The sequence below is a fragment of the Lissotriton helveticus genome, chromosome 3_1 (genome assembly GCF_964261635.1).
Source record: "Lissotriton helveticus chromosome 3_1, aLisHel1.1, whole genome shotgun sequence".
NCBI classification, from domain to species: Eukaryota; Metazoa; Chordata; class Amphibia; order Caudata; family Salamandridae; genus Lissotriton; species Lissotriton helveticus.
In genome coordinates this window covers 23,519,469-23,542,906 of record NC_136061.1, presented here as the reverse complement: position 1 = coordinate 23,542,906, position 23,438 = coordinate 23,519,469, and the positions used below count along the sequence as shown (strand labels likewise).

Genomic DNA, 23,438 nt, shown 5'->3' with positions numbered 1-23,438 from the left:
ATTTCAGTGAGCATCAAAAATGATGCCACTGCTTCTACTCCTAGGTTGTGTGTGATGGAGGCGTATAATGACTGAACGCCAATGGTACACAGTAGCATTTCCTTCGTGTACACTGATGTGTGTTCTTCCAGAATATTCAAAAAGCTCGTAGTATCTTTAATATATGTGGACATCTTTTGTACTAGTGGTTGTAAATGTTTGTCTAAGTACCTTCCAACCGGTTCGTGAATCGAATTCACTGTGGAGACGATCGGTCTACAAGGAGTGTGCGTGGGTTGTTTGTGCACCTTTGGGATCATGTAGATATATGGTTGTGCTGGGTTTTGTTTGATCAGGTATTCTCTTTCTTTGGAACCAATAGTTCCGAGATTCATAGCTTTGTTTATAATCGTCGTGAGTATCTTCACAAATTCTGTGGTGGGGTCCTGTTTGATTTTCAAATAAATGTTTTCATCCATAACATGTTCTTGTACTCTAGCATTGTAATACTCCGTATCCATAATGACAAGGGCCCCGCCCTTGTCTGCTTGTTTGATGGTAATCATGGTATTATTGGCCAAATTCTTTAAAGTTTGGCAATCTTTTTTCGATAAATTCATGGTCTTTGATTTGGGTTGTTTGTAGATGGCTTCAATGTCTTTAGAGATGACTTTTTCATAGGCGTCCAATACTTTATGACTTGTGGGTGGGATACATTTACTCTTGCTTCTTAACCCCATCAGGGTATCCTTAGTGGGTTCTTTGGATGGTGTGATAATGTTATTGAAAAAATGTCTTAGCCTTAGCAACCTCATAAATTTGTAAACACACACTTGGGTGTCCAAAGGTTTAGAGTGAAATGTTGATACAAAAGAGGTACCTTTTTGTAAAACTTGTTTTTCCTGTTTTGTGATTTGATGTTTCGATAGATTAATCACTAGGGTTTTTGACTCCTCGTGTTCTTCGCAATGGCGTCTTGTATGGTTGTGTTTTTTCCCCTCCTGGTTCTTCTAATCTTGATGGACCTGCCTCTAAAAAAGATTTGGTCAATGTACCCATTTGTCTACTCCCAGATGTGGTTGGTTTTTCGGTCGGTTTGTTCGCATCCGGTCTAGTCGGTGGGTATCTTTTGCGTTGTGAGTCATCTGAAGATGAGGTTTTATCAGTTGATCTGCCTGTGGTGGGTTTTTGTTGTCTACGTCTGGCATATATGTCTGCCCAGTTATAAACCTCGCGTAGTTTGTAATCTAATGAATCTCGTTTAAATGTTCTAATTTTGCGTTCATTTATTTCTTTGGTATATGTGTCCAATTGTATATTGATTTCCTTAAGTGTTTCATCCATTTCCTCCTTAGTAAGCATTTCACTAAGTTGTGTTTTGAGTTGTACTGTTTCTTTTGAAAGTTCCTGAATCAGTTTAGCTAGTTCCTCTATAATTAACAGTATCAGATCTAAAGAACATTTATTTAGTATGGCTAAATTTTATAGGCACATGATCCTTACTTCAGACTTCGTTACACACTAAAAGAGATACAAAATTTCAAACTTTATTAGGCACCTAGAGGGATATAAGGTTTCCGAGCTTCAAGTGATCAGCACATGTGACAACCGCAAAATGACATGTAATGTTGTTTGAATTTAACAATGCTCTTTGAATTATTAGTGATGTATATCCTTTTTCGAACAGAGATTGAGCCCCTGAAGAAGGGCCTAGTGCCCGAAATGCATTGGGCAAATGAAAATGGAATTATGAATAATGTTTGGATGTGATTGTAACATCGATAACAAATAAGAAGAAATACTGAAAAGAATGATAAACTTTTTTGAATAAAACTTTATTTGTTTCAACCAAATAACAAACTTTTGAAAAGATTTATTGCACAGTGTGCGTTTGGGGACGTTACCCTCGATTAGGATAACGCTACATACTTCATAAACAGGACCCTGGTACTCAGAAGGGTACACCAAATAGCACCTACTTACCAGCATAACACACTTACCACCTTCCTGACATTTAAAAGGAGTGCGATTGTTCTTTCTAAATAGAGGTTATATAACCTTTTTTCTTTCAGTCATGCGTCGGATGGAAATGCCGGAATGTTTCGCGGCCACTGTCACTCTTCTATACACTAAACCCACTGCCCGGTTGCGTCTTAACGGTACTTTGTCTGATCCTTTCCCTCTGTCACGAGGCACTAGGCAGGGCTGCCCCCTTTCCCCTCTCCTTTTCATTTTAGCCATGGACCCCTTGGCTCAGCAGTTTCAGGAGAACCACCTTCAGCGTAGGTTGCAATACCGCACTGGCCCTTTGTTGATGTCCATGTACGCGGACGACATGGTATTATACTTTCGACAGCCTCATGATAATTTATCATCATTGATTCGGGAAATCATACGATTCGGCAATTTTTCTGGGCTCCATATCAATTGGCACAAATCAGTAATTTTTCCACTCACAGCCTGCACTACGCCTTGGTCATCTGAGTTTCCGCTAGAATGGTGCGATGACTCAATTAAATATTTGGGTATTCACATTCATTTAGACACTGCATCGGTGATCCGTCTCAATTATGGCTCCGCTATCGGCACATTGGAATCACAGATCACCCGATGGATCCGCTTACCCCTATCCATTTATTAATTATTAAAATTATAGTATTGCCCCGCTTTTTGTGTTATTTCAATAATATTCCCGTTCCCCTAACCAAGGTATTTTTTACGCAACTCCGCTCTCTTCTGCTTCGCTTGATTTGGGGAGATAAGACACCCCGGGTCAGTTGGAAAGTATTGACCTTGCCACTGGACAGAGGAGGGCTGGGTGTACCAGACTTTTATTTGTATTATTTAGTTGCGCAGTGTGCATACGCATACGCTTGGTTCCACCCGGACGCACGCATACCATATTGGCGGCCTGAAACAGATCTGGTTCTCCCGAGATGGCTCCTTACCATTCTTCCCACTGACTTCCCTCGTGACCCCCGAGACATCCAGACTGTCTCCACCACATGCTGGGCCTGGATTAGATTGCGCAGATTTTTGAGAATAGATCTTTTATATTCCCCAGCCTTGCCCCTTCCCAATGCCTCCCTTTTCCCCATTACAGGGGAATCTTTGGTAGAACGCACCTTGGCGAAGTTCAACATATGCACCCTCGGAGACTTGTTACCAGATAGACATGTATTCTCCTTGTCGGAGGAGGCCCGGTTTAGCGATCGCTCCTTTATGGACACATTTATTCTCACCGGGATTCGCTCAGCTTTGAGGGCGGGTTTCTCCTCCTTTCCTTTGGCTCCTGATGAGACCCCACCCCTCACTTTGGTGATTCAGAACCCAAATAATTTGCACCTGATTTCCAAATTGTATAAACAGTGTGGGGCACTCAAACCAATTAATAACTCTAGGCTCAGGGCCGCTTGGGAGGAGGACCTGGGTGGGTCCATCTCTGATGATCAGTGGGCATATTGCTGCAGGACCACAACAGACGTCTCTTTGAACAGTCGTCATAAGTTGCTTCAGTTTACATTTTTTCGTCGGATGTATTTAACTCCGGCCCGTGCAATCAGAATTGATAATTCCCGGCCTCACCACTGTCGGAAATGTCTTGCCCCCTTTGCTGACTTCGCACACCTATCCTGGACTTGTCCCAAAATACACCAGTATTGGCTAGAAATTCACTCAGCCTTGGGTGATATATTGTCCATGCTGCTCCTTCCTACACCTGAGATTGCGCTGTTGGGGTATGTTGAGAACTTCCCTAGGAAGATTCGTAAATTAGTGGCGCTCGGCTTCCTTTTGGCCAAGAGGGAGATAGCATTGCTGTGGGGCAGGAGGTGCGCCCCCACTCTTCGCTCCTGGTTAAACAGTTTAGAGTTCTGCAATGTGAATTGCGAAGAGTTCAGTACCTTACTCCCCACTTCTTCCGGCCCAACCGATATCTGGGGCCCGTATAGAGATCATATCTCCCGGCACCAGCCAGCCCAGAATTCTCAGTTATTGTCCGGCATCACCCCTACCGGAGTGGGATAGTTCCCCACAGACTCTGGGATGAAACAACAGGGAAATGATGACATCACATCTATTTGGCTTTTGGTTTTTGCTTTTGATAGTATCTATTGTTTGCAGCTGGGTCACGAGATTGACCTTTCATTAAGTATAGTACATATTGTTGTTGTCAGTAATCATGTATCACATTGTTTTTTTGATGTCCTCATGATTTGTGTTCATATTTTATTGATCTGCTTTTCACAATTTTTGCAAATGTCATTTGATGTTCCCATATTGCAATCTCATTGTTTTTTTTTCTTTGTCTTCATGCAAAATGGAAAGGAATATGCTACTTACCAGTATGCATCTGTTCTTGGCATGTAGGGCTGAGTCTTCGAAGTATCACGAGATAGGTGACTCCTCCCCTGGACTAAAGTGCGCATGGGCATCTTCTCCATCCTCAGATAGTTTTTCGCCATTGTGGCAGAGATGGAGATAGTAAAGTAAGAGATGGTCATGCCAGAGATAATGCTGCAGCTGCGACAGGCACCGGGGAGGATGGCGGGCGATATGAATGTCAGCAGCCCTACATGCCAAGAACAGATGCATACTGGTAAGTAGCATATTCCGTTCGAGGCATGTGGGCTGCTGAATTCATATCTGTGCATAGACTGTATAGCAGTATCTCCTCTAGCGGTGGTTACCCGTGCCAGCTGCAGCAGTTTGAAAAAGAGTTTTGAGGACAGCCTGGCCTACATCAGCTTGCTGTTTTGCTTGCACGTCTACACAGTAGTGTTTTGTGAAAGTGTGTATGGTGGTCCATGTGGCTGCCTTACAGATGTCTTCAAGAGGAATATTTCCTAGGAAAGCCATGGATGCCCCCATTTTCCTTGTAGAGTGTGCTCTTGGGGGGACGGTTAAAGTGCTTTTTGCCTTTTGATAACATATTTGAATGCATTTAACTATCCATCTGGCTATTCCTGACTTTGAAATAGGATTTCCTTTGTGTTGTGGTGCAAAAGCAACAAATAGTTGTTTTGTCTTTCTAAATGATTTAGTTCTGTCCACATAATAAAGTAGAGCTCTTTTTACATCCAGTGTGTGTTGGGCTCTCTCAGCTACTGACTGTGGATTTTGAAAGAATACTGGCAGTTCTATTGATTGATTGATATGGAAATTGGATACAACTTTAGGCATGAATTTGGGGTTGGTTCTAAGAACCACCCTGTTGGCGTGTACCTGCATGAAAGGTTCTTGAATTGTTAGTGCTTGTAATTCGCTCACTCTTCTGAGTGAGGTAATGGCAACTAAGAATGCAACCTTCCACGTTAAGAATGGTAGTTCACATGAGTGTAGAGGTTCGAAAGGAGGTCCCATAAGTCTGGTAAGCACTATATTTAGATTCCAGAATGGGGAAGAGGGGTGTCTTGGAGGGAATCACCCTTTTCAGACCTTCCATGAAGGCTATGATTGCTGGTACTCTAAACAGTGAAAGGTGTTGCCTGTTTTGAAGGTATGCTGCTATAGCAGCGAGGTGTAGTCGTATCGACAAGTATGCTAAGTTACATCTTTGTAGGTGCAGCAGGTAACATATAATGTTTTGTATGGAAGCGTCTAATGGGTTGATCTGGTTATTGTTGCAGTAGATAACAAATCTCTTCCATTTAGCTGCATAGAACGCTCGTGTGGTTGGTCGTCTTGCCTCCCTAATGATGTTCATGCAGTCTGGGGGCAAGTTAAGGTATCCGAACTCTAAGACCTCAGGAGCCAGATCGCTAGGTTCATCTGATTGGGATCTGGGTGTTTGATTTCTCAATGGCTCTGAGTTAGAAGATGGGGTGCAAGGCACAGTCTTTGATGAGGAACTACTGAAAGTTCTAGGAACGTTGTGTACCACGGTTGTCTCGCCCATGTGGGAGCAACTAGGATTAGCGTGAGTGAGTGTTGCCGCAATTTGTGTGCCATCAGCAGGATCAGCGAGGCTGGTGGAAAAGCGTACGCAAATCTGCCTGGCCAGTTCATCCATATCGCATTGCCCTGTGACAACGGATGTGGGAACCTGGTGGCAAAGTACTGGCATTTGGAGTTTTCTTTTGTGGCAAACCGGTCTACCTCTGGGTGACCCCACTCTTCGAAGAATGGCTGGAGAACTTGGGGGTGAATCTCCCATTCGTGTAGTTGTTGGCTGTGCCTGCTGAGCAGGTCGGCAATCTGATTGTCCTTCCCTGGAAGGTGTTCTGCTAGGAGAAAAATGTTTTTGGGAATCGACCATTTCCATATGCTTTGTGCCACATGGGACAGCTGTGGAGAGTGCGTTCCTCCCGGTTTCTGGATATAGTACATTGCGGTCATGTTGTCCGTCCGGATCAACACCGTCTTGCTGTACAAGTATTTCTGAAATGCTTTCTGGGCTAGGAATATCGCTAGCAATTCTAGTTGGTTCATATGCAGCTTTTTCTGTTTGTTTGTCCAGAGCCCTTGTACTGTGTATTGAAGGAGATGGGCTCCCCAGCCTGTCAGTGATGCGTCTGCTGTTGTACTAGTTGTGGAACCGGCTCTTGGACAGTCGCCCCTTGGAAAGGTTTTGTGGGTTCCACCACTGCAGAGAGTTGTAAGTGCGACTGTCTACCAACACTAGGTCTTTTAGTTGTCCTCGAGCCTGGTTCCATTGCCGTGCTAGGCATTCTTGTAATGGGCGCATTTGGAGTCTGGCATGGGGGACAATGAATATGCAGGAGGCCATCATACCTATGAGCTGCATAAAGATTCGAGCTGGCAGAGAGTGTTGTGGCAGGAATTTGCGAATGAGTATCTGCATGCTGGCTAGCCTTGCTGAGCTTGGATATGCCTTTGCCACTGAGGTATCTATAGTGGCTCCCAGGTATTTCTGTGTGTGGGATGGTTGCAGATGCGATTTTGGGTACTTTATCGAAAACCCTAGGTTGTGTAGCAACTGAAGTGTTTGAGACATGTGTGTTGCACATTGTTGGTACGATTTTGCTTGTATTAACCAATCGTCCAGATAAGGTTACACATGGATTTGTTGCCTTCTGAGATGTGCTGCTACTGTCGCTAAGCACTTTGTAAACACTCTTGGAGCCGTGGTAACCTCGAAGAGCAAAACCTTGAATTGGTAGTGTTGACCTTCTATTGTGAACCTGAGATATTTTCTGTGGGCTGGGTGGATGGGTATGTGAAAATACGCATCTTTGAGGTCTAGTGTTGCTAGGAAATCTCCTTGTTGTAGCAACGGGAGCACTTGCTGTAGTGTGATCATATGGAAGTGCTCCGATAGTATATATTGATTTAGGGGTCTGAGGTCCAATAGTTGTCTGAGGGAACCATCCTTCTTGGGAATAAGGAAGTATAGGGAGTATACTCCTGTCCCTTGCTGGTGGAAAGGGACTTGCTCCATGGCCCCCTTTTCCAGCATGCATTTCACCTCTTGTTGGAGCAGAGTGATGTGTTCTGTGAACATAGGACGATGTCTGGGTGGTATGTTTGGTGGTGTAGAAGTCAGTTCTAGGCAATAACCAAATTGGATAATTTCTCTCACCCACCTGTCCGTGGTAATTGCGTGCCAGACAGGTAGGAACTGTTGGAGTCTGCCTCCGACAGGTGTTAGGTGGTCTGGAGGTAGCGTGACAAAGTCAATGTTTTGTGGCAGTGGAGGCTCTGGTGTTATTGCCTCCACGTCCTCTTCCCTTATTATTGTTGCCCCTATAACCTCCTCTGTTTGTGTTCTTGTTGAAGGAACCTTGTGTGTTACTCTTGTATGAGGCAGATGTTTGCGAGGTATTTCCTCATGTAGTTGCTCTGTATGAGGAGCGTCGAAAGGAGCCTCTATGTTGCTGAAATTGCAATGCCCCCATTGATTTTGCGGTTTCTGTGTCTTTTTTCATTTTAGCCAAAATGGTGTCGACAGCAGGCCCAAATAGAAAGTCCTGATTGACAGGTTGGTTAAGAATGGTGGACTGCTCCTCATTCTTAAAACCTGAGATACGCAGCCATTAATGTCTGCGTAGTAAGACGCTAGTGTTAATTGATCTAGCTGCGGTGTCTGCTGCGTCAAGCGCACATTTGATGGAGGCGTTTGTTATGAATTTTCCCTCTTGTATGAAGTCATCAGCTTGTGCTTTAAAAGGCTCGGGTAGGTGTTGCATAAGGCTTTCGAGCTGATCATAGTGCGCCCTGTCGTAGCGAGCCAGTAGGGCTTGTGTGTTAGCAATCCTCCATGAGTTGGAGGCTTGTGCTGCTACCCTTTTGCCTGTTGCCGCTAGTATTTTTGATTCTTTATCAGGGGGAGGTGCTTCCCCTGTTGTTTGGGAGTTGGCTCTTTTTCGTGTGTTAGCCACTACCAGTGAGTCTAGTGGCAACTGGCCCTTGATGTAAGTAGGGTCTGTAGGAGCTGCCCTATACTTTTATTCTATTCTGGGATTGATTACCCGTGCCCTGGCTGTATCTTTGAATCTGTCAGGTGCATGTTTTAGAACTCCCTTTAACATAGGGAGTGTTCTGATACTTTTTTCTGAAGTAGGGAAGGTGTCAAATAAGAAGTCTTCTTCGACAGGGTCATTATGCATGTCTACGTTGTGGTATTGTGCTGCCCTGTCTATGAGTTGATTGAAGACTATGGTGTCATCAGTAGGTGACGGCTTAGTTGGATAAGAGGGTACATCAGGGATGGCCACGCCCCCTTGGAGGCCACGCCCCCTTCCTCAAGACAGGTATTTAGTCGCTGATTACAAGCGCCGCCTGCCAGAACCTTCGCAACTCCTGAGGCGGAAAGCCGGGAGATAGGCACTAGATTGTTTTTAAATTGTTATTGTGTCACTTGAGATTTACTACTGTTTTTAAAAAGTACTACTCACCTGGCATCACGAACGCCCAAACAAACACAGCGCCATTGCCGGCGTGCCGATAGGCCACGCCCCCTTGGAGGCCACGCCCCTCCCTAACTTTTTCTGGTCATAAAAGTATGTGTCTACACCGTACGCGCAGCGGACGGGCGCAGCGGGCGCGCCGTCTGCGCGCCGAAGGCGCGCCTAAGGCAAGCCCGTCTTCGCCCGTCATCGCCAAGTCATAGCCTCTCGCCACCCCCCCTGCCCAAAATACGCAGACGACATACTATTATGATAAAAATCATCTTCTTGCTCTTAACTCGAACCAACGATGTGATAAGTTGGATGGATGCATTGGACAGACTGCTCTCCAATGTAACTCCTGTAGCCTATTCATACCTGCACCGAGACTACTCTGTCACAGAACTGCCAGAAAGAACCTTTCATCGCTTTTAATCGCTCAGCTTAACGTCAGGTCCCTGGTTAAACACCATGCGGAGATACATACTCTACTAACAGACGAGAACCCGGACATATTATTCTTATGTGAAACCTGGCTCACGGACGATCTAACCAGCATCCCCAATCTAACTCTACCAGATGGATTCTCTATGACCTCCATCAATAGAGGATCAAGGGGTGGCGGCATTGCCGTCATTCATAGAACATCTTACACCTGTACTTTCGTAAAGGAAGACATTACGGGCTGTGAAGGCGCAAGGTTTAAAATCACCACGAGCCCTCATTTCTCCCTCTCTGGCCTCTTTATCTATAGACCTCCGGGCCCCTCCTCGAAATTCATTGAGGAACTCCTAGAAATAGCCCATGCCCTGGTCACTTGCTCCGCTAACTTCACGATCTTGGGGGATTTAAACCTCCACTTTGACGCCTCTTCAGATTTGACCATTAGCAATCTTCTAGCAGACTTAACAGCCTTGCAGTTGACCCCTATCATACAATCCTCTACACACTCGGCTGGGCACTTACTCGACCCGGTATTCACGAATATTCTGGAAGCCAAAGCCGATCCTCCTACTCCTATGGGATGGACGGACCACTTCCTTGTTACTTTCGTGATTCCGGCAACTACCCAACCTAACAAGACATCGTCCGCCGCCCGCCTTAAACGACCCTGGCACAAGCTCCAAAACATAAACCTGCCTGCCAGTCTAGGAGAACCTAATTTTGAAAACACGAATGGCATTGACACGTTATATGCCTCCTTTCAGGAATGGATCACCAAAGGACTCGATACCATTATTCCAGCGAAATGGACGAGAGGACGGAACAGCCCCTCGAACCCATGGTATGACGACAGCCTAAAAATTCTTAGAAAAGAATGTAAAAGAATGGAACGCAACTGGAGGAAGGAATACAGGGACAATGACAAAGCGTCCTACTTGACCATACTCAAGAGATACCATAAAGCTATACGCACTGCTCGTGCGTCCTTCTACGCCAAAGAAATTGATTCCAGCCCCAACCCCACAAAAACTATTTTCAAATTGGTCCAAAAATTACAAAACGGCGGCAACCCTGCCGCAGGCATTTCCTCCACTCAGCAGTGCGAGGACCTCGCCACTTTCTTTACAGAAAAGGTGAGAAAGATCTATAACACCTTCCCACAGAACTCCCCTGTTCCTGCCAATCCTCTCCAGATCTCTGCCAAAGGCCCCGGGCTCACTTATCTGCCGCCCATCTCCCATGAGGAGCTAGTTAAACTCTGCAGAAAGGTGAAATCCGGCGCCCCCTCTGATCCCATGAGACCAGCCCAGTTTCTGGACTACCTGGACTTTTTTCTTCCCTCTCTGGCCATGCTACTTAATCTTTCTTTCTCATCTGCCATAGTACCCACTTGTTGGAAACAGGCCTGGATTACCCCCATCATTAAAAAACCCACTCTGGACCCCACAAAGCCGGAGAATTACAGGCCCGTCTCACTGCTTCCTTGGGTGTCCAAACTGGCAGAAGCCCATGCGACCACCATACTCACTGCCCACATGGCCGAAAATAACATCTTGGACCCTTCCCAACACGAGTTCAGGCCTGGACACAGTACGGAGTCCGCCCTCCTCTCCACCACCAAACATTTTAGGATGATCATGGACGCCGGTCAGAGTGCTGCGCTGATACTACTAGATCTCAGCGCGGCCTTTGACACGGTGTCCCATGATATCCTGTTGAGCCGCTTGGAGGGCATCAGGGACAGGGCACTAGAATGGTTCCGATCATTCCTCACGAGCAGATCCTTCCGTGTGTCTGCCCCCCCTTTCATCTCCCACTCTCACGAGATTAACCAAGGAGTACCACAGGGCTCTGCCCTCAGTCCGTCCCTGTTTAATCTATACATGCAGCCCCTGGCGGCAGTGGCTAAAGAATGGGACCTTACGCTGGTGTCGTATGCGGACGACACACAGCTAGTCATCACCCTCACTGAAATACCCTCTACCGCGGCCACAAAATTCAGGGATGGGCTGGCCGCCGTTGCCACCTGGATGACCGAAAACTGCCTACAGCTGAATGCAGGAAAGACCGAGGTACTACTCCTGGGTAAGAACCCCAGCCACTGGAGTGACCACTGGTGGCCCCCTCTGTTAGGACCTACCCCCCCTCCCAAAGCCCTAGTCAAAAACTTAGGAGTATGGCTGGATTCCGCACTCAGCTACCAAACCCACACCAAAAAGGTAGCAGCTGCATGCACTGGGTTACTGAGAAGCCTGCACCCCATTCTAGGCTTCTTTGATCCCAAAACACGGCAGCTCGTTGTCCAAGCCACCATCCTGTCCCGTCTGGACTATGCGAGCGTTCTACTATTAGGCGCTAACAAAGCCGAAACAGCTAGGCTCCAGCGAATACAGAACTCTGCGGCCAGGGCAATTGTAGGCCTCCCCAGAAGGTGCTCCGCTAGAGGCACCATCCAGAGACTACATTGGCTTCCGGTGGAAGCTCGCATTCAATTTAAGGCCCTCACTACTGCTTTTAAAATCCTGAATGCCGAGGGCCCCGAACTCCTCCAATCGCTGCTTATTCCTTACACCCCCCAGCGCAATTTGCGCTCCATAGGTCATCATTTAGCAGTGGTCCCCCGCACAAAGTTCAGCCGCATCGGAGGTCGCTCCTTCAGACTCCGGGCGGCAAAACTATGGAACTCCCTACCCCTCCACATCCGCTGTATCGACAACCTACTCACTTTCCGCAAAGTTATCAAAACCCATCTTTTTTCAAGTTGGTAGGTCCCTTCTCCCCTCCCTCACCCCAGTAGGTTGTGCTATGGTTCTTAGCGCCGGGACGCCTCGTTGCTGGGGTAGCTGTCGCGCTCAACAAACCCGTAACATAACATAACATGGGATGGGTGTTGTAAGGGTCTGTTGGCTCCTCCCACGGTTCCTCTTGTGGTTGAGGATCTTGTGGGAAATCATATTAAGGCTGTGGCTCGTCCCCCATGTTACCCTCATTGTCCCCGTGGTGAGAAGGAGAGTAAGGAGCAAGAGGTGTGGTAGGCATGATAGGCTGAAAAGGGATGAAGGGTCTAGAGGGAGAAGTCCCAAAGTCCTTTTTTTTTTAATGGAATAGGGGAATGAGAGCCAGTGTCCAATGGCCTCTTCTTCCTGTGCAGGATGGTAACTTTACCAGTCTCTGGATTAATATATATTTTTGCCTGGTCGTCTGATGGATCTGGGTGAAAGAGTTCTTCCTCTACAGTCCTAGGTTGAGTGTTAGACTTTTTTGGGTCAGTAACACCTTGTTTGTCAACGACTTTTGGTGTTTTCTTCGTCTCGGGCCCTTTTTTCGGGTCGACAAGTGATTTGGGGTCGACCGGAACTTTCGGCTCGACACGTTTTTTGTGCTCTGCAGGTTTTTTGGGTTGAGTGTCCTTTTCCGAGTCTATGTTCTTTTTCGGATCAACTGGTGTCTTCGGAGCACTTGCCTTTGGGTCGGCAGGTTTTCCGGCCGTGCTACGGGCTTTGGTACGGCACCCTTTTTGTCGGCGACCTTTGCCGGGTCGACGGTTTTTGTTCGGGTCGGCGACCTTCTTTGGTTCGGCGCCCTTTGGCTGCGTGCCCTTGTTCGGTTCGAATACCTTTTTGGGGTCGACAGTTTTTGGCTGAGCGGCCTTCTTGTGGTCGACAGTCTTCTTTGGCTCAACGCTTTGGGGCTGTACGGCCTTTTTCGGTTCGACGCCCTTCGGGTCGATGACCTTTTTTGGCTCTGGAACCTTCTTCGGGGTGATGGTACTGGGCCCGGGGGTCTCTGAAGGTTTCGAGTTTGATTTCGAAGCCGAGCCGGATGGCGGGGCTGGCAAAACTTTTTTAGGATCTTGGCTAAGGCATTTTGGCGATGCCTCAACTGGAGCCTTTGGTTCCGGGCTTCATGGTGTCGGGGGCAGAGTACTCATGATTTGCCCCGGTGGGATCTTGTCATCGGAGTCAGAGTAGTCCTCGACGGTGACGATCTCTAGGTCCGAGTCTGGAGCTTCCGGTAGTTCTTGGTCATCATCGAAGATGTTGTCCGGTTCCGGTGCCTGTCGCTGCATTTCTTGCCTGGCGGCCCGTCGGATCCGTATGGTTTTCTTCGACCGAAACTGGGCGCAGGCTGGGCAGGTTTCTTCCCTATGGACTGGGGAAAGGCACTTGTTGCATACTGAGTGTTTGTCAGTATGTGGGAACTTGGAGGGGCATTGTGGGCACCTTTTAAACGGCTTATTTCCATCGACGGTAGGCTCACGTGGCGTCGAAAAGGCCCAACGGCCCGCGTCGACGACCGAGTCGAGATGGAAAGGTGGATCGAGTAGAGAGGTACCGAACGAGAACAATACCGTCAAAGGCCTTTTGGCCTTTAGAAAAGTTTTGTTTTCGATTCCGAAGTTGGAGTATAGGAGTTAGCATCCAAACCCAATGGCGGAAAAAAACAATCTGAGGATGGAGAAGATGCCCATGCGCACTGTAGTCCAGGGGAGGAGTCACCTATCTCGTGATACTTCGCAGACTCTTCCAGGACAACAACGTGCAATCATCCGGACCCAACACTAGGCGTCGATCTATGCACAGATATGAATTCAGCAGCCCACATGCCTCGAACATAAAGTTAAAAAAAAAAAAAGAGCTGTTGCATCCTGGATTAGCAGCAGCTGCCTGAAGAGTAACTCGGCGAACCCCCACCCTGTACACCTTCAGGAAGACCCTCAAGACCTGGCTCTTCGACTGAACAGAGCTGCCTCCCCACTCCCCCCAAGGCTTTGAGACCCTCACAGTTGAGTAGCACGCTTTAAAAAAAAACAGATTGATTGAGGGAGACAATCATAAGCTCTGTGCAATGCACAAGCAAAAGCTCATCTGCGTTGGGAGCAGGGGAAAGCCTCCACAAACTCTGATAACTTGTGAAACACTGTCTTCTCCGGCAACGTAGCTATAGAAGATAGCTGTGAAACACAGCCTTCTTCGGCAGCAGCTGGGAAACACAGCCTTCTTCTGCAGCAGCTGGGAAACACAGCCTTCTTCAGATGCGTAGCTATGGAAGATAGCTGTGAAACACAGTAGCGTAGCTTTGGAAAATAGATGTGAAACACAGCCTTCTTCAGATGCGTAGCTATGGAAGATAGCTGTGAAACACAGCCTTCTTCGGCAGCGTAGCTATGGAAGATACCTGGGAAACACAGCCTTCTTCAGCAGCGTAGCTATGGAAGATAGCTGTGAAACACAGCCTTCTTCGGCAGCGTAGCTATGGAAGACATCTGTGAAACACAGCCTTCTTCAGTAGCGTAGCTATGGAAGATAGTTGTGAAACACAGCCTTCTTCAGTAGGGTAGCTATAGAAGATAGCTGGGGAAACACAGCCTTCTTCAGCAGTAGCTGGGAAACAAAGCCTTCTCCGGCAGCATAGCTACGGAAGATAGCTGGGGAACACAGCCTTCTTGGCAGCACAGCTATATAAGATAGCTGGGAAAAGCAGCCTTGTTCAGCAGCGTAGCTATGGAAGATAGCTGGGAAACACAGCCTTCTTCAGCAACGTAGCTATGGAAGATACCTGGGAAACACAGCCTTCTTCTGCAGGGTAGCTATGGAAGATAGCTGGGACACACTGCCTTCTTCAGCAACGTAGCTATAGAAAACAGTCTTCTTCAGCAACATAGCTATGGAAGATAGCTGGCAAAAACTGCCTTCTTCAGCAGCGTAGCTATGGAAGATAGCTGGGAAAAACTGCCTTCTTCAGCAGCGTAGCTATGGAAGATAGCTGGGAAACACAGCCTTCTTCAGCAACGTAGCTATGGAAGATAGCTGTGAAACACAGCCTTCTTCGGCAGCGTAGCTATGGAAGATAGCTGTGAAACACAGCCTTCTTCGGCAACGTAGCTATGGAAGATAGCTGGGAAACACAGCCTTCTTCGGCAACGTAGCTATGGAAGATAGCTGTGAAACACAGCCTTCTTCAGCAGTAGCTGGGAAACAAAGCCTTCTCCGGCAGCATAGCTATGGAAGACTTGCTGTGAAACACAGCCTTCTTAAGCAGCATAGCTACGGAAGATAGCTGGGGAGCACAGCCTTCTTAGCAGCACAGCTATATAAGATAGCTGGATAATGCAGCCTTCTTCAGCAGCGTAGATATGGAAGATAGCTGTGAAACAAAGCCTTCTTCAGCAGCGTAGATCTGGAAGACGGCTGGGAAACCCCACCTTCTCCGGCAGTGTAGCTATGGATGATAGCTGGGAAAAACTGCCTTCTTCAGCAGCGTAGCTATGGAAGGTAGCTGGGAAACACAGCCTTCTTCAGCAACGTAGCTATGGAAGATAGCTGGGAAACACAGCCTTCTTCGGCAAAGTAGCTATAGAAGATAGCTGGGAAACACAGCCTTTTTCAGCAGTAGCTGGGAAACAAAGCCTTCTCCGGCAGCATAGCTATGGAAGACTTGCTGGGAAACACAGCCTTCTTAAGCAGCATAGCTACGGAAGATAGCTGGGGAACACAGCCTTCTTGGGAGCACAGCTATATAAGATAGCTGGAAAATGCAGCCTTCTTCAGCAGCGTAGATCTGGAAGAAGGCTGGGAAACACAGGCTTCTTCTGCAGGGTAGCTATGGAAGATAGCTCGGACACACTGCCTTCTTCAGCAACGTAGCTATGGAAGATACCTGGGAAACACAGCCTTTTTCTGCAGGGTAGCCATGGAAGATAGCTCGGACACACTGCCTTCGTCAGCAACGTAGCTATGGAAGATAGCTGTGAAACACAGCCTTCTTCGGCAGCGTAGCTATGGAAGATAGCTGTGAAACACAGCCTTCTTCAGCAACGTAGCTATGGAAGATAGCTGTGAAACACAGCCTTCTTCGGCAGCGTAGCTATGGAAGATAGCTGTGAAACACAGCCTTCTTCAGCAACGTAGCTATGGTAGATAGCTGTGAAACACAGCCTTCTTCTGCAGCGTAGCTATGGAAGATAGCTGTGAAACACAGCCTTCTTCGACAGCGTAGCTATGGAAGATAGCTGTGAAACACAGCCTTCTTCGGCAACGTAGCTATGAAGATAGCTGTGAAACACAGCCTTCTTCTGCAGCGTAGCTATGAAAGATAGCTGGGAAACACAGCCTTCTTCGGCAGCGTAGCTATGGAAGATAGCTGTGAAACACAGCCTTCTTCTGCAGCGTAGCTATGGAAGATAGCTGTGAAACACAGCCTTCTTCGGCAGCGTAGCTATGGAAGATAGCTGGGAAACACAGCCTTCTTCGGCAGCGTAGCTATGGAAGATAGCTGTGAAACACAGCCTTCTGCTGCAGTGTAGCTATGGAAGATAGCTGTGAAACACAGCCTTCTTCGGCAAAGTAGCTATGGAAGATAGCTGTGAAACACAGCCTTCTTCCGCAGCGTAGCTATGGAAGATAGCTGTGAAACACAGCCTTCTTCTGCAGCGTAGCTATGGAAGATAGCTGTGAAACATAGCCTTCTTTGGCAACGTAGCTATGGAAGATAGCTGTGAAACACAGCCTTCTTCTGCAGCGTAGCTATGGAAGATAGCTGGGAAACACAGCCTTCTTCAGCAGTAGCTGGGAAACAAAGCCTTCTCCGGCAGCATAGCTATGGAAGACTTGCTGGGAAACACAGCCTTCTTAAGCAGCATAGCTACGGAAGATAGCTGGGGAACACAGCCTTCTTGGCAGCACAGCTATATAAGATAGCTGGAAAATGCAGCCTTCTTCAGCAGCCTAGATATGGAAGATAGCTGTGAAACAAAGCCTTCTTCAGCAGCGTAGATCTGGAAGAAGGCTGGGAAACACAGCCTTCTTCTGCAGGGTAGCTATGGAAGATAGCTCGGACACGCTGCCTTCTTCAGCAACGTAGCTATGGAAGATACCTGGGAAACACAGCCTTCTTCTGCAGGGTAGCTACGGAAGATAGCTCGGACACACTGCCTTCTTCAGCAACGTAGCTATGGAAGATAGCTGTGAAACACAGCCTTCTTCGGCAGCGTAGCTATGGAAGATATGGAAGATAGCTGTGAAACACAGCCTTCTTCAGCAACGTAGCTATGGAAGATAGCTGTGAAACACAGCCTTCTTCGGCAGCGTAGCTATGGAAGATAGCTGTGAAACACAGCCTTCTTCGGCAGCGTAGCTATGGAAGATAGCTGTGAAACACAGCCTTCTTCTGCAGCGTAGCTATGGAAGATAGCTGGGAAACACAGCCTTCTTCTGCAGCGTAGCTATGGAAGATAGCTGTGAAACACAGCCTTCTTCGGCAACGTAGCTATGGAAGATAGCTGTGAAACACAGCCTTCTTCTGCAGCGTAGCTATGGAAGATAGCTGGGAAACACAGCCTTCTTCGGCAGCGTAGCTATGGAAGATAGCTGGGAAACACAGCCTTCTTCGGCAGCGTAGCTATGGAAGATAGCTGTGAAACACAGCCTTCTTCGGCAATGTAGCTATGGAAGATAGCTGTGAAACACAGCCTTCTTCGGCAGCGTAGCTATGGAAGATAGCTGTGAAACACAGCCTTCTTCAGCAGTGTAGCTATGGAAGATAGCTGTGAAACACAGCCTTCTTCGGCAACGTAGCTATGGAAGATAGCTGTGAAACACAGCCTTCTTCTGCAGCGTAGCTATGGAAGATAGCTGTGAAACACAGCCTTCTTCTGCAGCGTAGCTATGGAAGATAGCTGGGAAACACAGCCTTCTTCGGCAGCGTAGCTATGGAAGATAGCTGTGAAACACAGCCTTCTTCGGCAGCGTAGCTATGGAAGATAGCTGTGAAACACAGCCTTCTTCGGCAACGTAGCTATGGAAGATAGCTGTGAAACACAGCCTTCTTCTGCAGCGTAGCTATGGAAGATAGCTGTGAAACACAGCCTTCTTCGGCAACGTAGCTATGGAAGATAACTGTGAAACACAGCCTTCTTCGGCAGCGTAGCTATGGAAGATAGCTGGGAAACACAGCCTTCTTCGGCAACGTAGCTATGGAAGATAGCTGTGAAACATAGCCTTCTTTGGCAACGTAGCTATGGAAGATATGCAGCGTAGCTATGGAAGATAGCTGTGAAACACAGACTTCTTCGGCAACGTAGCTATGGAAGATAGCTGTGAAACACAGCCTTCTTCGGCAGCGTAGCTATGGAAGATAGCTGGGAAACACAGCCTTCTTCGGCAGCGTAGCTATGGAAGATAGTTGTGAAACACAGCCTTCTGCTGCAGTGTAGCTATGGAAGATAGCTGTGAAACACAGCCTTCTGCTGCAGTGTAGCTATGGAAGATAGCTGTGAAACACAGCCTTCTTCTGCAGCGTAGCTATGGAAGATAGCTGTGAAACACAGCCTTCTTCTGCACCGTAGCTATGGAAGATAGCTGTGAAACACAGCCTTCTTTGGCAGCGTAGCTATGGAAGATAGCTGTGAAACACAGCCTTCTTCTGCAGCGTAGCTATGGAAGATAGCTGTGAAACACAGCCTTCTTCTGCAGCGTAGCTATGGAAGATAGCTGTGAAACACAGCCTTCTTCGGCAACGTAGCTATGGAAGATAGCTGTGAAACACAGCCTTCTTCTGCAGCGTAGCTATGGAAGATAGCTGTGAAACACAGCCTTCTTCTGCAGCGTAGCTATGGAAGATAGCTGTGAAACACAGCCTTCTTTGGCAGCGTAGCTATGGAAGATAGCTGTGAAACACAGCCTTCTTCTGCAGCGTAGCTATGGAAGATAGCTGTGAAACACGGCCTTCTTCGGCAACGTAGCTATGGAAGATAGCTGTGAAACACAGCCTTCTTTGGCAGCGTAGCTATGGAAGATAGCTGTGAAACACAGCCTTCTTCTGCAGCGTAGCTATGGAAGATAGCTGTGAAACACAGCCTTCTTCGGCAATGTAGCTATGGAAGATAGCTGTGAAACACAGCCTTCTTCGGCAGCGTAGCTATGGAAGATAGCTGTGAAACACAGCCTTCTTCTGCAGCGTAGCTATGGAAGATATCTGGGAAACGTGCGGACAGTTTTACAAAATATCCGGATCCAAAGACGGCATCTTAAGCAGCAGGATCACACAGGTCGATTCTAAGGAAGTTGGAACAGAATGTAAAGTGGTTTGGTGGACTGCAATACATAATTAATTCCTACCCAAGGAAACCTTTTTGGCAACTTTTGAACGACCAAAGACAACAAGGTTTTAACCCGATGCCTTGCAGTTTGAATGAAGTTCCTCAATGTTTCATCATAGCTCGCTGGGCTATATTAGCAGAATTGTAAATATGAACTGAAAATAACAAAATGATCTCTGTAGTAACCTACTGAGCTATTCACATACAACATACATATGAGATATGCATGATACATGTTGTGCATTGCAGCAGGTATATAACACCTCTGTAGTAGTATGTGATGAGTCACAATTGTGACAAAACAAAACAGCACCAAGATTAATCAACAGTTATCATGGCATTATTAATCCCCTGAAAAGTGCAGGACACACAAACATTTCTGCAGGAGATACCTTACCTCATATAATAATTTATAACGCAGCACCCTGAGCTTGGCGCGCTGTGAAGCGGCACTAGTCGCACTGCCCTATGGCCAGCACTGCAGGGTGTGCTGTGTGCCTTTGCCATTATAGGGTGAGAAGTGTGCCTGTGTGAGGGAAGGCTGAGTAGTGTGCGTGTGTGAGTGCAGAGTGAGGGAAGTGTCTGTATGCCTGCGGGTTGAGTTGTGTGAGTGCAGGGAGTGAGGTTATGCTGTATGAGTATACAGTGAGCTGTGCCTCCGAGTCAGGGGTGAGATATGTGCCTAAGAGACTGCAGGCTGAGCAGCGTGCCTGTGTGTACACAGGCTGAGCAGTGTGCCTGTGCAAGCGCAGCGTAGCAGCGTGCCTGTGCGAGTGCAGGCTGAGCAGTGTGCCTGTGCAAGCGCAGCGTAGCAGCGTGCCTGTGCGAGTGCAGGCTGAGCAGTGTGCCTGTGCGAGTGCAGCGTAGCAGCGTGCCTGTGCGAGTGCAGGCTGAGCAGCGAGCCAGGTGAGTGCAGGCTACGCAGTATGCATGTGTGAGTGCCGGCTGAGCAGTGTACCTCTGTAAACGTAGGGTGAGATGTATGCCTGTGGGGTGAAGAGTGCAGCATATTAAATCCAGACCTATTGACATTGCCAATGCTTGTTATGAATGTTTCATATTATTTTGTATCCATACCAGATGGTAGGGCTTCAGAGGGCAGATGCCTATAAGCGACCGGTGCTGCTCAACAGACACCAGTAAGGGTGAGATGTGCAAAAGGGCAGAATGGTAGCGAGGACACTGAAGGAAGCGGGGAGACATCACTCACCTGTGGCCTTCGAACTGCTGACGTGCTCCGTGTCGCTGGGCTCACAGATACTGGCTTTACGGACTTTCACCTAATGGAAAAAACAAAAGGTGGAGTCAACAGCATGACTATCATGTGTGCAGCTTTGGTCCCACGATGGCGGCGCAGAATCCAGAGCACCTGAACGAAGGGACAAATCCGATCTGATATTGAAGCCTGGTCCAGGCGACAGATCAGATGGGATTTACTTTGGTTAGATGTGGGTCTGTGCCCTCCTCAATGCAGAGGCCTGGAAAGCATCATATAGACTGGCACTAGAGGGTCAGTCAGAGTGTAGACAAGTCTGTGGAATCCATGCCCAGCTGGTGTGGTTAGTCTTGTGCCAAGGTACAGATAATATTGTACCAAGTGCCCCCTTCACACACTTCCACTGGATGCAATCCATCAGATCAGGTAGGCAGAAAGTATCTACACCTCCAGGGCATAGGGGGCATGGATGGATAAAGTCACATGTGGGTGATCAACTCTACAAATGAAGCTATTGAGTTGTAGTGCCGCGCATGTATAATCATGCCAGTGAGGCAAAGGGTGGAATGAAAGAGACGCTTTGTTAGTCGCTGCAGTGTTCCAAAGAGTATGGAGAGCGAAGTGCTCCATCGAACAGTAAAAGAGAGTCCTGGTTTGATCGAGCATGGACACCAGTCCTTCCATGACTTCCAATTAAATTTTATCAGCAATGGGTCTAAATAGTAAGTCGGCCTGAAACCCTCTGTGGCTGCGAGTTAGCTGTCTGATCGCAGCTGTGTTGTGTGCCTTGTAAGTGCACTAGTGCGTTTGTTGTCTTTGTCCATTGTTTTGAGTTCGAGACCCTTATTTAACAGGCTTACCTTGGCATCTCGAACAGCCTACAGTCCCTACTTCTGGGCCCTGCAGCGATTCTTCACATTGTTTACCCCTTCCTTGATTTAGCTCCTACCCTCAGATATTCCAGCCTTCTCTATCCTGTAGGAATTGTTTGCAACTTACTCCAAACTAACACCTCTACCCTCTACTCGTATTCAAACAGATCTGTCACATTGCACCTTCATAATTCCTTCTTACTCTCTCCTTTCCAGACTCCTGTCACATGCTGCACTTTGAGATGGCCACACACTGCTAAAAATGCATCATCACACTATAATGCAGGCCTCTCAGGCACTGCGGAAGAGTGACTACACATCAAGTGGTCCAGATGCGTGGGTACCTTCAGGTCTGTGTAGATGGTTACCAGTCAGTCTGCTAGTATATGAACTAGGGTAGGTCTGTGGATTTGTTTCTATCTGCAAACTGCATTTTTATATTCATCTATGTCAATGTATGTTGATGTCGTGTATCTGCGTGCGTGTGTGTGTGTGTGTGTGTGTGTGTGTGTTTGTGTATGCACTACGCCAAGTGAAATCTACGAGCGAAGCCAAAGCTTACGTTTCTTGCAACATGAGATTTGCAACATTAAAGACTCTTAATAGTATGCTTGCTAGTACTTCAGTTACGGTTGCAAACAAACCCACAGCAACCCTTTCATAAACAAAATGGAGGCCTGAAGTATGTCAGTGGGTACTGAAATCTTCAGTGGATCATATACTAGGCCACGAGTCACAGGGGGTTCACTCACCTTGGACTTCTTGCGGGGGAGCTTGGCTGCACTGCTGTCCCCTCCAGACTGGCTGTCACTGGCCTCTCCCGCGTAGGAGCTCTCCAGCGGGGTGGCCTCGGTACTGTTGGTCTCTGGAGTATACAAGCGCTGCGGAAGCATCACCTGATGAGCAAACTGAGGGAGGGCCTGCACAAGGAGAAACACTGAATTAAAATGAGGGCAGCAACATAAAGGCATGACAGAGGAATCAACAATACGGAGAAAGAGAAACCTTGAGAAGCACGCATGAGATGAATAAACTATGAAGTGAGTAAATGAGATACGGAAACTAAAAGGCGAGGGCATGAGATGGAGAAACCAGGAGGAGCAGACAAGGATGAAGAAACGATTAGATTGAGACGAGAGGGAGAAACCATGGAATGCTTAAAAGAGATCGATAAATCGTGATGTGTGGTCATGAGACTGAACAACCATGAGGTGTGATCATGAGTCAGAAAAGCCATGAGGGGTGGTCATGAGACAAAAATGCCATGAGGGGTGGTCATGAGACAAAAATGCCATGAGGGGTGGTCATGAGACAAAAATGCCATGAGGGGTGGTCATGAGACAAAAATGCCATGAGGGGTGGTCATGAGAAAAAAATGCCATGAGGGGTGGTAATGAGACAGAAATGCCATGAGGGGTGGTCATGAGACAAAAATGCCATGAGAGGTGGTCATGAGACAGAAATGCCATGAGGGGTGGTCATGAGGTAGTAACATTATAATTATTAGATGTGGAAACAAGGTAGAAAAACCATAAACTGAACAAGAGACAGAGAAACCATGAAGTGCATAGAAAGGAAAGATAAACCTTGAGGTGTGAATAGAAGATACAAACACCATACAGTATTGACAAAAGACTGACGCAGGTGCAGACAAGAGGTGTGTTCAAGAGATGGAGAAACCATGAAGAGCCTAAAAGAAATAGCAAAACCACGAGGTGTGGTCATGAGACAGAAAAACCAAGCGGTGTGGTCAGGAGAAAGAAAAACCATGAGGTGGGGTCTGAAGACAGAAAAACCATGAGGTGTGGTCAGGAGATAGAAAAACCACGAGGTGTGGTCAGGAGAAAGAAAAACCATGAGGTGGGGTCTGAAGACAGAAAACCATGAGGTGTGGTCTGAAGACAGAAAACCATGAGGTGTGGTCAGGAGATAGAAAAACCAAGAGGTGAGAATAGGAGATACAAACCCCATACAGGTTAAAA

General features: G+C 47.4%; 1 protein-coding gene across 1 annotated transcript in view; it reads right to left on the bottom strand.

The window, feature by feature from the left end:
• The window catches only part of STK11IP (serine/threonine kinase 11 interacting protein), a 291,281-nt gene that overhangs the window by 117,545 nt on the left and 150,298 nt on the right, over positions 1 to 23,438 (bottom strand). The window contains exons 12-13 of the mRNA XM_078683491.1: positions 22,209 to 22,376; positions 20,579 to 20,648 (exon numbers count right to left, since the gene is read on the bottom strand). Of these exons, the coding sequence (XP_078539617.1) occupies positions 20,579 to 20,648; positions 22,209 to 22,376 (238 nt within the window). The remainder of the gene's footprint in view (positions 1 to 20,578; positions 20,649 to 22,208; positions 22,377 to 23,438) is intronic.